Below are 14641 nucleotides of genomic sequence, written 5' to 3' on the forward strand. Positions count from 1 at the left end.
TGGGAGGACAGCATGAGCTCGGAGAACATTTCATCGCGAGTGCGTTTTTTTTTCTTTCTAAGCTTCACTAGCCTCTGGGAAGGAGAAGATCCTGTGATCATTGAAACACATGCAGCTGGTGGAGAAAAAAAAAGGGACAGCGGTATTTAAAAAGACACATTTTATAAAACAGTCGCTACTGTCTTTCAGGGTAAACCTTGCTGTTAACATTACATACATAGCACATGTGCTTTCGTTACAAGGTCGCATTTTGCCTCCTCCCACCGCGTGACTACCCCCTCAACCTTCTCCCCTCCCTGTGGCTAACAGCAGGGAACATTTCTGTTTAGCCATAGGCAAACAGCCCAGCAGGAATGGGCTCCTCTGAGTGTCCCCTGAAGAAAAGCACTCTATTTCAACCAGGTGACCATGAATTATATCTCACTCTCCTGAGGATAACACAGAGAGATAAAGAACGGATTTTGGTTGAATGCCAGAAAACATACACTGCAATGCTTTGTTCTACAGTGATTCCCGAGTACGTGTTACTGGCCTGGAGTGGTAAAGTGTCCTACCATGAAGGACGCAATAAGGCTGCCCTCCCCAGAAACCTTTTGCAAAGGCTTTAGGACTACATCTAGGAGAACCGCAAATGCCAGGGCAAAGTAATCCTTTCACATGCTAGCTTTTAAACCATGTATAGCATTTTAAAAGGTACACTCACCAGAGGTCCCTTCTCCGCCTGCTGGGTCCAGGAGGCAGCCTTGGGTGGGTTCGGGGGGTACTGGCTCCAGGTCTAGGGTGAGAAACAGTTCCTGGCTGTCGGGAAAACCGGTTTCTCCGCTTGCTTGCTGTGAGCTATCTACAACCTCCTCCTCATCATCATCTTCTTCGTCCCCAAAACCTACTTCCGTATTGCCTCCATCTCCATTGAAGGAGTCAAACAACACGGCTGGGGTAGTGGTGACTGAACCCCCTAAAATGGCATGCAGCTCATCATAGAAGCGGCATGTTTGGGGCTCTGACCCAGAGCGGCTGTTCGCCTCTCTGGTTTTCTGGTAGGCTTGCCTCAGCTCCTTCAGTTTCACGCGGCACTGCTTCGGGTCCCTGTTATGGCCTCTGTCCTTCATGCCCTGGGAGATTTTCACAAAGGTTTTGGCATTTCGAAAACTGGAACGGAGTTCTGATAGCACGGATTCCTCTCCCCAAACAGCGATCAGATCCCGTACCTCCCGTTCGGTCCATGCTGGAGCTCTTTTGCGATTCTGGGACTCCACCATGGTCACCTGTGCTGATGAGCTCTGCATGGTCACCTGCAGCTTGCCACGCTGGCCAAACAGGAAATGAGATTCAAAAGTTCACTGTTCTTTTCCTGTCTACCTGGCCAGTGCATCTGAGTTGAGAGTGCTGTCCAGAGCGGTCAGAATGGAGCACTCTGGGATAGCTCCCGGAGGCCAATACCATCGAATTGTGTCCACAGTACCCCAAATTCGAGCCGGCAACGTCGATTTAAGCGCTAATCCACTTGTCAGGGGTGGAGTAAGGAAATCGATTTTAAGAGCCCTTTAAGTCGAAATAAAGGGCTTCATTGTGTGGGCCGGTGCAGGTTTACATCGATTTAACGCTGCTAAATTCGACCTAAAGTCCTAGTGTAGACCAGGGCTTAGACATCCATCTCAACAGTCTCCAAGGTGAGTTGGGTTTGCCTTTCATCCTCTCCAGGATGGAAAAGTCTGGGTGAAGATCAAAGTTATTCATCTGAAATGTACTGGGAGGGACCACAGCTTTGTCAGGGGATAACTAGGACAGTAGAACCCAATACATTAACTGAATGAGATAGGATATCCCTGGTAAATCCTCAGGTTGGAGGGAAATCTAAGCTTGCTGTTGCTCAGAAGCAGCCTGGGTGACTGAGTGTGACATTACACAGGGTATACAATCTGGATTTATGGACAGCTCTGTCTCCTCAATTGTCCAACCTGGGGTACCTTTTACCCTGCTTCGCTGTGAAAACCACCACTCCTGGTCTGCTCCCACACAGCCTCCGGCATGTAAATCACTCCCAGCTATATTGTATGCATACTATAGCCAGCCACTCACAAATTACATACAGGGCCACATCAGCGAACTCCCAGTCCCAGACTTTCCCCCAGACATGTGCACCTTGTACTGCCCAGTACCCTCCTGGACAATACAAGCTCATATAAAATCCGTCATTTATTAATAGAAAATGATATGCACAAATCTTATCTTGTTTGCCCAAACACTTCAATCCAAACACACAAGGTTAGATAAAACACAACAAATTTATTAACTACAGAAAGATAGATTTTTAAGTGACTACAAGTAATGAGGCATATAATTCAGAACTGGTTACCAAGAAATAAAAGGTAAAATGCAATTAACACCTAATTTAACAAGTCAAGTCAATCAAAGCAAAGGTCTCTCTCACCACATGTTCCAGCAGTCTTACTAGCTGAACCTCTTTTAGTCAATCACTCCCCCCACCTCCCAACTACCCCAGTGCAACACTGCTTCCTTTCTTCTTCAGGTGTTGATAATGCCATGGGTAGAGAGCAAGGCAGAGACTATCTGGGACATCTGTCCTCTCCTCGTATAGCCCTTTCTCTTGCACAAGAATCATCTCCAGCTGATGTTCAGGAAGTCTGTGGGGCCAGGAACCTTAAGTTGCTTCTTTGTCAAAATGTAGCTTTTTTTTTGCCCCCACCCTCTCTCTTGCCGAAGAGTGGCCACTTACTCAGGCATTGGTCCATTTGAACTTGTTGACACCTGGCTGAGGCATTGGCTAGCCTTTTGTCTCCGTGGAACTTGTTTGTGACTGCCTTCCAGAACATGTTGGAAAATGTGTTGGTAATATTATACAGTGGAATCTTATCTTTACATACAATGTTGCCACACATTTTATCAGGACAATGATCAGCAAATCACAGTATGCTTTGTACAATATTTAATATGGTCTTGTAAAAGGGGTGGACAGAGGGGTACAGACGGTCACACTGAGCCATACATCAAGAAGCTCTAGAAGGCACAGGTCTGTCCAGGTAATCCTCCCTTCCATGAGGTCGATGGCCCCCAACAAGGCTACACAGGTATTGAGGGGTAAATGCCTGGTGGCCATGGACCAGAACCAAGGTCTATGCCCAGCTTAGTGAACACCACATCTGTTGAGAGACCAGTCTCTAGATCCACTACCTAAGACAGAAGAAAGTGGAGAAGACGTGGATGGGGAGTACATGTGGGAGCATCCCTTTTCTCACTACGATTTGATGCTGCTGGAAGATGACAAAGAGAAGGAGCACTCCAACTTGACTGGTGGGGAAGTAGATATAGGCATGGACTGTAGAGCCGTGGAGATACTTGGTACTGCAGTGAGAGTGATCTGGTGCCATAAGAGACACCACATGTGAACAACAATGGCAATGCTGTTTCCTTGCAAGACACTGAGATCTGTCAGTGCCATGAACATCACTGCTATAGAGGGCTCACCAGCTGGGTGAATCCTCTGCTAACTGTGCTGATTTGACCAGTGGTGGAGGCAGTACCAACATAGCAAAGTGGGAAGACGAAGATACTGCACTTGAAGATTTCTCAGCATTTTGTTTTGGTGTCAAGGACTCAGTACGGTGAAGGGGTCGAGCTTCAGAAGTCAAAACCCAGGGCCACAAAGTCTCAGAGGCAGAATGGTGCAGGGAAGCCATTTTTATTTTTGAGGATACCTTAATCCAGGGATTTACCTCTAGAAGAGTGGTTCTCAAACTTTTGTAGTGGTGACCCCTTTCACACAGCAAGCCTCTGAGTGTGACCCCCGTTATAAATTAAAAACAGGTTTTTTTAAAAAAAATATTTAACATTATAATAAATGCTGGAGGTGAAGCGGGGTTTGGGGTGGAGGCTGACAACTCGCGACCCCCAGATAATAACCTTGCAACCCCCTGAGGGGTCATGACCCCCAGTTTGAGAACCCCTTCTCTAGAACTACCTAATCCCTGTACCTTCCTTCTCAACAGCTTTTTGACTGACCTACTAGAGCCTGAAGTAGGGGAATCATGTCTGGGGATGTGTAGTGGTGGCTGGGGCAGGAGGCCAGGCAGGGGGAGCAGCAGGATTGTCATATGCCCCAGAGCCTGAAGCAGGCCTCACCGGATTTGCTACTGAGCTTCTCTACCTTTGCGGTCCTGGCAGTGAAAGACTTATAAATGGCACATTTCCCAGGAATGTACGATTCCCCCAAGCAAAATCAGAATTTTAAATATCCATCATTAAGTTTTAAATAGCACAATCACAAGGTGAAAATAATAAAACAATCCTAATAAAAACTATCAAAATGCCAATAGGCAACAATTACTACTATTCTATTTGCAACTTGAGAAAAAATGCCAACAGTTCATTGACAGCAAGCCACTCTGCCTTGAAGCCAAGCGGTGATGAGAGAAACAGAGGATGTTTCACCCTGCTTCACCCTTTTGGCTAAAAGACTCAGAATGTTGGTGCATGACGCACGCTATTTAAGCATATTATGGTTACAGAAAATATGCCTAGCTATAAAACAAAGAATAAAGCAGGAAAATGAGAAAAAAACAGAATGGTTAAATAGCAAGATAAAAAAGTTATTCAAGCCAAAAGAGTTCTATAAATAGCTTAACTAGCTTGGCACACTAATACTAAATTGATTGAATGATATTAGTTATTTGGTCAGGTGTAGCCAATCGCTCCGAGAAAACAAGTTTGGAGATCATGCTTTATTTATGGGAGATCATGCTTTCGGCTTCTTATTTATAATGTCACCTGAAAGTGAGAACAGACATTTGCATGACACTGTTGTAGCTGAGGTTGCAAGGTATTTATGTGCCAGATACGCTAAACATTCATATTCCCCTTCACGCTTCAACCACCATTCCATTTGTGACTGAACTCCTTGGGGGAGAATTGTATGTCTCCTGCTCTGTGGTTTTACCCACATTCTGCCATATATTTCACGTTATGGCAGTCTTGGATGACAAGCCAGCATATGCTGTTCAATTTAAGAACACTTCCACTACAGATTTGAAAAAAGGCAAAGAAGGTACCAATATGAGATTTCTAAAGATAGCTACGGCACTCGACCCGAGATTTAGGAATCTGAAGTGCCTTGAAAATCTGAGATGGATGAGGTGTGGAACATGCTCTCATAAGTCTTAAAATAGCAACACTCCAACGTGGAAAGTACAGCACCCAAACCACCAAAAAAGAAAATCAACTGTCTGTTGGTGGTTTCTGACTCAAATGATGAAAATGAACATGCATCGGTGTGCACTGCTTTTGGTCGTTATTGAGCAGAACCCTCATCAGCATGGAAACATGTCCTCTGGAATGGTGGTCGAAGTTTTACATTGTTTTGTTTTTGAGTGCTGTTAAGTAAAAAAAAATATCTACATTTGTAAGTTGCACTTTCACAATAAAGAGATTGTACTACAGTAATTGTAGGAGGTGAAATGAAATATATTATCTTTTTTACAGTGAAAATATTTGTAATTAAAAATAATATAAAGGAAGCACTATACACTTTGTATTATGTTGTAACTGAAATCAATATACTTTAAAATGTAGAAAACATCCAAAAATATTTAAATAAATGGTATTCCATTATTAACTGCATTTAAAATTGCAATTAATCACAACTATTTTTTAAATCTCACGATTGTGATTAATGATTTTAATCATTTGACAGCCCTAGAAAAATGATGCTCTTGTTCTTCAGGCACGGGTCTGGGAATCAGAAGATCTGGGCTCAGTTCCTGAGTAGATCACATCAACTCTCACAGATAACCCTGACGTTTACAAATTATTTGACAACAAAATGGACCACACTCTATGAAGCGGAAAAGCACCAAGATCATTTTACATTGAGAATTAAAGGTTTATAAACTAATGGCTTGATAGTTATTTTTATGTTACTGTTCATAGCATTTGTAGTTTAGTTACCTTTTTGTTTTCCTGTAGTTTTCCAGCTGTAGTGTCTGCATATGTTTGTACCTTTCCAACTCACACTGTCCACATAGGTCTTCAAGCAGCAACAGATGATTTTCCATTTCCTTAAAGTTCACCTCTAGCTGGGCTGCAAGTAAAAACAAATAAATATTAGCCAAGCTTCATATATACGAAAGATATACAACGTCTTTTTCCCAGAAACAGTGAGCCAGAGGCAAGTATTAAAATTGCTTAATATGGTAAAATTATGCACACATTTGCATTTATCCTCTTTTTTTGGGTCAAATTCCAGTTCAGGTAAACAAGAGAGGCACAATAGGCTCCCATGAATAGGTATTATAACCATGGTTCAGTTGCCCCTTGTGGTCAGACACCAGGCTGCTGTACTGGATTCAACCTTTGGATTCCATGTGCTTTTAAGCCTACTGAGTCTTAGCAGCATCTACACACTGCCTTAGTCCAGCCTCTCAGGCATGCTCCGAGGGTCCAGATTCTTGGGATGTGGTACCCCACAGCCCACATGAACATGCCCCAAGACCATGCTACCCCTCCAAAGACTCCCCAGTAGTTTAACCATGCCCTATTAGAGCTCCACCGCATAGGCACTCCTATTTACAGTTTAATTTATTGTGGACCTTGTGACAGCTAAACCAAATGGAATACACACAGACTTTGCAAAGAAACTTCTAAACCAGAATTTATTAGACAAAGCACAAAAGTTACAAATCCCACTCCATGTACTCAGTATTCTTTTCTTGTTCAACAGATGGCCCACAACAGCCTCAGACTTGAGAAGATCTGGCCCTTGAAGTTCTGGCCTCTTGTCAGGTGATCTCAAATCTGCCAGTTCAGCCTTGGGTTCCAAAGTGAGAAAACTAATTCCTCTGGATTCCAGCAAACCTAACATACTAGGGTGGACACATTTGAATGAAGGACTATCAAAGTTGAAGACTCTTGCTGGCTTTCCCATTGCTAGCCCCTCTGTGAGGTGAAAGGATTTATTCTAACACCTCCAGGATGAAGGCTACACTGCAGAAGTGAAGATACAGTATACGTTACAATCAAAATGAAGCTCACAGAACAGAATGGAGTTTGTAGATAGCATGTTTCTGTATCAATTTGCCACAATGGGTAAACTGGCTGCTGACCAGTCCTCCCAATCCTGGAGACAAAGAAACCTGTATGTGACGGGAGATGAGGACAGAGACAACTAAAGCAGCATTGAACTCCAGCAACCTAATGTAGATACTAATCATTTTTCCCCTTTACTCTGGGATCTCTGAGGGCTGCAGTAACCCTCATGCAACAACAAGCAGCAAGGAAGAGCGCAGAGAAGTGGTTCAAAGGTGAAATCTGCCTGTGTTTTGGATGCTCAGGAGAAAGGCTCATCAGGCTGAAAAAGCATCCCTGTCATCTTGTCTAGCTGACAGTTTCATTTTGGCTGTGTTGAGCTGGGGACTATCTTGGGCTATACAAGCTTTTCAATTTTCTAAGCTGTCACTCAATCAGAAATTTCAAATCCCAATGCCCACTAAGAGAGCAGGGAGCTATCATTTCACAAACAACTCACAAGCTTACCAATATGGTAGCCAGACTCTGTGGAATTCAGCATGGTTTCTGCCCCTGACCAGGGAGCATGGGAGGGCAGCCACTGGCTCTACACAGCAGCCTTAAAGAAGGAATCTCAGGATTCATCTAGGCACCTTTCAAGCTCAGAAGCATTGCTGAGCTACTTAAGTTTTCCACACTGCTGATGTTATGAGGACCAGGAATTGATAACTTTGTAAAGAAAACTGCTTTCTTTCAATTACTTGTTTGTATGTACGTACATTAGTTTTTGAATCTTGCTTGATTAGGAAGACAATTAAAAACTTTAAACATGTTTTCTGGAAAAATGTTTTCACTCTTCATCCTAAAAGATTAATATTGTTGAATGTTTATTTGTCTACCACACTCTACGCTAATACATCTCTATGCTTCACAAATCCTGGTGTATGCTTTTAAATTAAAGTAGTTTGAAACTGTATTTCTGTGCATCTGTAGGCTCCATCAATGAGCTTTGACAGTAATACACCTCAAAATTAAAAGAAATTAGAAATAAAAAACAGTATTTATGAAGGGCAGTGTTTTGTGAAGCATGCAGTGTACCACCCTGCAGCAGCGTACCACCCTGCAGCAGCACCCCTGGGAACAGGGGTGAAGGAGTGGACTGCATACAGGCCTCTCCGTTGTTCTCTGGAGCCTCAGCTTTCCTTTCACAAAGAAGTTAGTCTCTAGTTATGGTTGCAAAGAAAACCATGAAAACATGACCCAAGTGTCATTGATGCCTGTCTCACTTTGCAAAGCGCCTCAAACAATAGCTCTGAAGTGTCAACTGCTCCATTCCTTTCCATGGCTTCTAATGACAGTACTTTAAAGGTCACTATGGTTAAATCATTCACTGCTCTAAGCATGGAAGAAAGCCGAGTATTAAGAGGATCTACATAATCTTCTCTTAGGCCATGTTTAACCATACAAAATTATGTTAACCTAACTTTCATCAGCATACAGCCCCCAGTTATAAAAATCACACTTGTGTCAGCAGCATGTGTCTTCACCAGGAGCACTTGTACTGATTGTGTTGTCAGTGTGGCGCATTGTGGGACAGCTCCTGAAGACCAGTAACAGTTGACATAAGCAACACAATGTCTACACTGACACTGCATAAACCTAATTACATCAACTATGACTCTACACCGCTTGGGGATGTGGTGTTACTAAATCAGCGTAGAGAGGCACTTACATTGGTGAGAGCCAAATTTAAGTGGAAACACTTCCACAGATAGGTCAATGCAAAGCTGTTTACGTCAACCTAACCCTGTAGTGCAGACTAGGCCTGAGTGACTGATCATTTTGGTTTAACACCATGTGGCAGGAATGAAGGGGGAGATGCAGTTAGTTTCATTTTCTTGGAGAGATTCAGCTTTCCAAAGTTTGGTAAACGTTAGTGTGGGGTGTTGAAAGTTTTCTGCTGCTTGTTTGGAAAGTGCTGCAAAATAATTATTTCCAGCTCTGTCATCGTTCAAAATAACATCCTGAATTTATGGCAAGGTTAACTTTATGATACTTCACATCATAACATGATCTTTTGTTTGCACAGCATGACGCTATGCTATGTTTAAGGCTGGGATAGCACATCCATTCTTAACCGCCATTTTCAGTCATTTAATTTCTCCAGAGGTTTCAGACTGATTTGTTTAGTTTGTTGTCACAGCTCAGAATCTCTTTTGTTTGGAAAGTCTGATAAAAATCTGTTGAGCCATTTGCGTGCATAATACACAGAGCCTATTTGGTATACATTATGACTCACACCTAAGTGTTGTTATGACTAATCCATATTAGTCCAAATTATGTTAGGTTTTCAAAATTCTAAAATTTTCATTTTTTATAACGTGATATATTTATACAAATCACACCAACATTTAGAGCTTTGCAAAGGACTACTTTTAAAAATAAAGTACTACCCCTTTACGCAGATTAAGATGTACTGATATTACTAAAGTATTTATACAACAATACCAACAAAACCTGGCTACAACGGTCTAGAAAAGCCACTATCACTTGGCAATAGCAAAGATATTTTTAAAAATGGCTACTTACCTGTGCAGTAAATTTGAGATGTCTTACACTTATATAATTCCGCTGTAGGTGTGTGCGCGCATGTCCAATGCACTCGAGTTGGAGACTTTTGCCAGCAGTGCCAGCAGGTGGCACACATGCCCCACCACTCTTGTGCACAGAGCCTAGAGTATAAAGGGGTATTGCCTACACCTCTCTCTTTGTTTCTTCACAGCACCCTCCAACAAATATCAAAAGTAGCGGGAAAGGTAGGAGGGACACAGAATGCACATGTACGAAACATCTCAACGAATAGTTACTGTAGAGGTAAGTAACCACTCTTCTCCTTCAGGTGACTATGCACAAATACATTCCATGTTAGGTGACTCACCAACAGTTTCCTTACAGGTAGTGGGACTTCAAATTATTTGAAGGACTGCAACACAGACTTGCCAAAGATCACTTCTTCCCAGGACGCTTTATTAATTGCATAGCATTTGGAAAAGGGTTGCACCGTGCTGATGCTTTGCAAAGGTCTACAATAGGTATGTTGCTCAAAAAGGCTGCCCAGGTGGAATGGGCAGTCATCCTGGGGTAAGGACAGACCTTTGCTACATCATAGCTAAGCTTGATACAGTCAGAAATCCAACGGGATAATATGCTGAGCTGTAATAGGCTGCCCTTTAATCCTTTCTGCATAGGCTAAAATAAAGTCCAGGAGAAGAGCTAAAAGACTTTGTGCAGTCTAGGTGAAAGGATAGAGCCCTCCAGACACCCAAGATATGACGCTTTTCTTCAGCCTTGCTAGAAAGAACACTGGAAGATGGATGGTTTAATTGAGGTGGAATACCAAAACAACTTTAGGCATAAAGTAAGGGTGCGGCCTAAGAGAGACCTTGTCTTTATAGAAAATCATGAAGGGAGGTGGGGGCGGGGGGGGGGGGGGAAGGCCAGCTAGTACTGCTAGTACTTCAGCTACTCTGAAGCTCTAACACCCTCCTTGCAGAGGTAATTGCTAGTAGAAATGCTATTTTCATTGATAGCAATAATAAGGATTCTGTTGCCAAAGATTCAAAAGGGGGAACCCATTAAAAGTTGCAATACTAAATTCAGATTCCAGGGATCTACTGAATCAGACATAGAAAGGTAAACATGAGTAAGTCCCTTTACAAATCTTGATACCAAGGAATGTAAAAAAAAACAAACCCATTCCTCAGTGGGTGTAACACATCCAAAAATGGTTGCTAGATGGACTCTCGAACTGATGGAAAGACCAGATTTCTAATGCAGCAAGTAGTCCAATATGTCTGACCTCCGTGCAATTTGGTGATGAGTGATGAGATTCAGCCCAGACTGAAAACCTTTCCTATTTTGCTACATAAGTAACTCAGGTGAAGACCCTTTGTGCTGTTAATCAAAATGGCCCAGAAATCTTGAGGGCAGACTTTTCTCCACATTCCTCAACCAGAGATCATCCAAGCCATGAGGTGAAGAAATTGTCAACTGGCGTGCAGTGACTAGCTCTGGCTTTGAGACAAGAGATCCTCAACCAAAGGCAGAGCTATAGCTGGTCAAACAGAGCTGATGTAGTACTGTTTTGGCCAGTCAAACTACGAGGATTAAGATTGCCTCATCTCTTCTTAGCCTCCTGATTACCCTCACAAGTAAGAGAACTAGAGGGAATGCAGCAGATTACTCAACCAGGGAAGAAGCAAGCACCTATCATGGAGTCAGGGCTGTGACTAAGTTTAGAAGTGTGAGCACCAAGGGTGATGTCGTGGTGGGAGTCTGCTATAGACCACCGGACCAGGGGGATGAGGTGGACGAGGCTTTCTTCCGGCAACTTGCAGAAGCTACTAGATCGCACGCCCTGGTTCTCATGGGAGACTTCAATCACCCTGATAGCTGCTGGGAGAGCAATACAGCGGTGCACAGACAATCCAGGAAGTTTTTGGAAAATGTAGGGGACAATTTCCTGGTGCAAGTGCTGGAGGAACCAACTAGAGGCAGAGCTCTTCTTGACCTGCTGCTCACAAACCGGGAAGAATTAGTAAGGGAAGCTAAAGTGGATGGGAACCATGAGATGGTCAAGTTCAGGATCCTGACACAAGGAGGAAAGGAAAGCAGCAGAATACGGACCCTGGACTTCAGAAAAGCAGACTTTGACTCCCTCAGGGAACTGATGGACAGGATCCCCTGGGAGAATAACATGAGGGGGAAAGGAGTCCAGGAGAGCTGGCTGTATTTTAAAGAATCCTTATTGACATTACAGGGAAAAACCATCCCGATGTGTAGAAAGAATAGTAAATATGGCAGGGGGCCAGCTTGGCTTCACAGTGAAATCCTTGCTGATCTTAAACACAAAAAAGAGGCTTACAAGAAGTGGAAGATTGGACAAATGACCAGGGAGGAGTATAAAAATATTGCTCAGGCATGCAGGAGTGAAATCAGGAAGACCAAATCACACCTGGAGTTGCAGCTAGCAAGAGATGTTAAGAGTAACAAGAAGGGTTTCTTCAGGTATGTTAGCAATAAGAAGAAAGTCAAGGAAAGTGTGGGCCCCTTACTGAATGAGGGAGGCAACCTAGTGACAGAGGATGTGGAAAAAGCTAATGTACTCAATGCTTTTTTTGCTTCTGTCTTCACTAACAAGGTCAGCTCCCAGACTGCTGCGCTGGGCATCACAGCATAGGGAGGAGGTGACCAGCCCTCTGTGGAGAAAGAAGTGGTTCGGGACTATTTAGAAAAGCTGGACATGCACAAGTCCATGGGGCCGGATGCGTTGCATCCGAGAGTGCTAAAGGAGTTGGCGGATGTGATTGCAGAGCCATTGGCCATTATCTTTGAAAACTCATAGCGATCGGGGGAAGTCCTGGACGACTGGAAAAAGGCTAATGTAGTGCCCATCTTTAAAAAAAGGGAAGGAGGATGATCCTGGGAACTATAGGCCAGCCAGCCTCACCTCAGTTCCCGGAAAAATCATGGAGCCGGTCCTCAAGGAATCAATTTGGAAGCACTTAGAGGAGAGGAAAGTGATCAGGAACAGTCAGCATGGATTCACCAAGGGCAAGTCATGCCTGACTAATCTAATTGCCTTCTATGACGAGATAACTGGCTCTGTGGATGAGGGGAAAGCAGTGGATGTGGTGTTCCTTGACTTTAGCAAAGCTTTTGACACTGTCTCCTATAGTAAACTTGCTGACAAGAAAAAGACGTAGGGGCTGGATGAATGAACTATAAGGTGGGTAGAAAACTGGCTAGATTGTCGGGCTCAACGGGTAGTGATCAATGGCTCCATGTCTAGTTGGCAGCCGGTATCAAGTGGAGTGCCCCAAGGGTCGGTCCTGGGGCCGGTTTTGTTCAATATCTTCATTAATGATCTGGAGGATGGTGTGGATTGCACCCTCAGCAAGTTTGTAGAGGACACTAAACTGGGAGGAGAGGTAGATACGCTGGAGGGTAGGGATAGGATACAGAGGGACCCAGCCAAATTGGAGGACTGGGCCAAAAGAAATCTGATGAAGTTCAACAAGGACAAGTGCAGAGTCCTGCACTTAGGATGGAAGAATCCCATGCACTGCTACAGACTAGGAACTGAATGGCTAGGCAGCAGTTCTGCAGAAAAGGACCTAGGGGTTACAGTGGACGAGAAGCTGGATATGAGTCAACAGTGTGCCCTTGTTGCCAAGAAGGCCAATGGCTTTTTGGGATGTATAAATAGGGGCACTGCCAGCAGATCGAGGGACGTGATCGTTCCCCTCTATTTGACATTGGTGAGGCCTCATCTGGAGTACTGTGTCCAGTTTTGGGCCCCACACTACAAGAAGGATGTGGAAAAATTGGAAAACATCCAGCAGAGGGCAACAAAAATTATTAGGGGACTGGAACACATGACTTATGAGGAGAGGCTGAGGGAACTGGGATTGTTTAGTCTACAGTAGAGAAGAATGAGGGGAAATTTGATAGCTGCTTTCAATTACATGAAAGGGGGTTCCAAAGAGGATGGATCTAGACTGTTCTCAGTGGTAGCGGAGGACAGGACAAGGAGTAATGGTCTCAAGTTGCGGGGGGGGGGAGATTTACGTTGGATATTAGGAAAAACTTTTTCACTAGGAGGGTGGTGAAACACTGGAATGTGTTACCTAGGGAGGTGGTAGAATCTCCTTCCTTAGAAGTTTTTAAGATCAGGCTTGACAAAGCCCTGGCTGGGATGATTTAATTGGGGATCAGTCCTGCTTTGAGCCGGGGGTTGGACTAGATGACCTCCTGAGGTCCCTTCCAACCCTGATATTCTATAATTCTATGACCTGCCCTGAAGCAGAACTGTGAACATATGTTGTTCAGGATGGTTGCAAAAGAGGGCTACTACCAGGTACCCTCACAGACAAAAAAATCTCTTGCAGCATCTCCTCCTTTCCTGACCACTCATCATGATCTACAAAGTGTCTGCTTAGGGATTCCACTATACTGTTTATCGCTTCTGGGAAGTAAAATTCCTTTAGTGATATGTCGTTCTTTCATGCAAAAGTTCAACCAACTAATTTTTGCCATGAAGTGATCCACTTGCGGATCTTGCACCTCCCTGCTTGTTCAGATAAAACACAGCAGCGTGTTGTAAGAAAGAACTTGAAATCACCTGATTCCTGATGATGGTAATGAAATCTCACAGGCACAAACAATGCTTCAAAGCTTCAATACGTTTATATGGAGGGAAGACTCTTGTGATGTCCATAGTCCGTGAGCCTAAAAAGTTGCCACAGATGGGCAGCCTAGCTCATGATGGATGCATCTGTTACAAGAGTCATTGTTGGCTCTGGTGGTAAGAGCCCATTTGCAGATGTTCCCAGGATCTATCCACCAATTCAGGTGCACCTGAAGCACCTGTGCAGGTGAGCAAATCAGCATGTCCAGAGAGCATGTGCTTGGACGGTATACTGAGTGAAGCCAGGCCTGCAGACATCTGAGGTGAAGTCTGGCATGCTGAACACATGGACACCTCAGGCCATATGCCCCAAAAGCTGAAGGCAAGAATGCACTGCTGTCCATGGGTCAGATTTGGGGTTTTCACACAGGAAGA

The 14641-nt window shown here is 43.9% G+C and overlaps 1 protein-coding gene across 6 annotated transcripts in view; it reads right to left on the reverse strand.

Annotated features, from left to right (window-relative positions):
- DTNBP1 (dystrobrevin binding protein 1) overlaps positions 1-14641 on the reverse strand; it is a 173949-nt gene that overhangs the window by 91249 nt on the left and 68059 nt on the right. For all 6 annotated transcript variants that reach the window (XM_075125366.1, XM_048839914.2, XM_048839918.2 and 3 more), the window contains one exon: positions 5962-6094. In XM_075125366.1, the coding sequence (XP_074981467.1) occupies positions 5962-6094 (133 nt within the window). The remainder of the gene's footprint in view (positions 1-5961; positions 6095-14641) is intronic.

The sequence above is a fragment of the Caretta caretta genome, chromosome 2 (assembly GCF_965140235.1).
Source record: "Caretta caretta isolate rCarCar2 chromosome 2, rCarCar1.hap1, whole genome shotgun sequence".
Taxonomy (NCBI): domain Eukaryota; kingdom Metazoa; phylum Chordata; order Testudines; family Cheloniidae; genus Caretta; species Caretta caretta.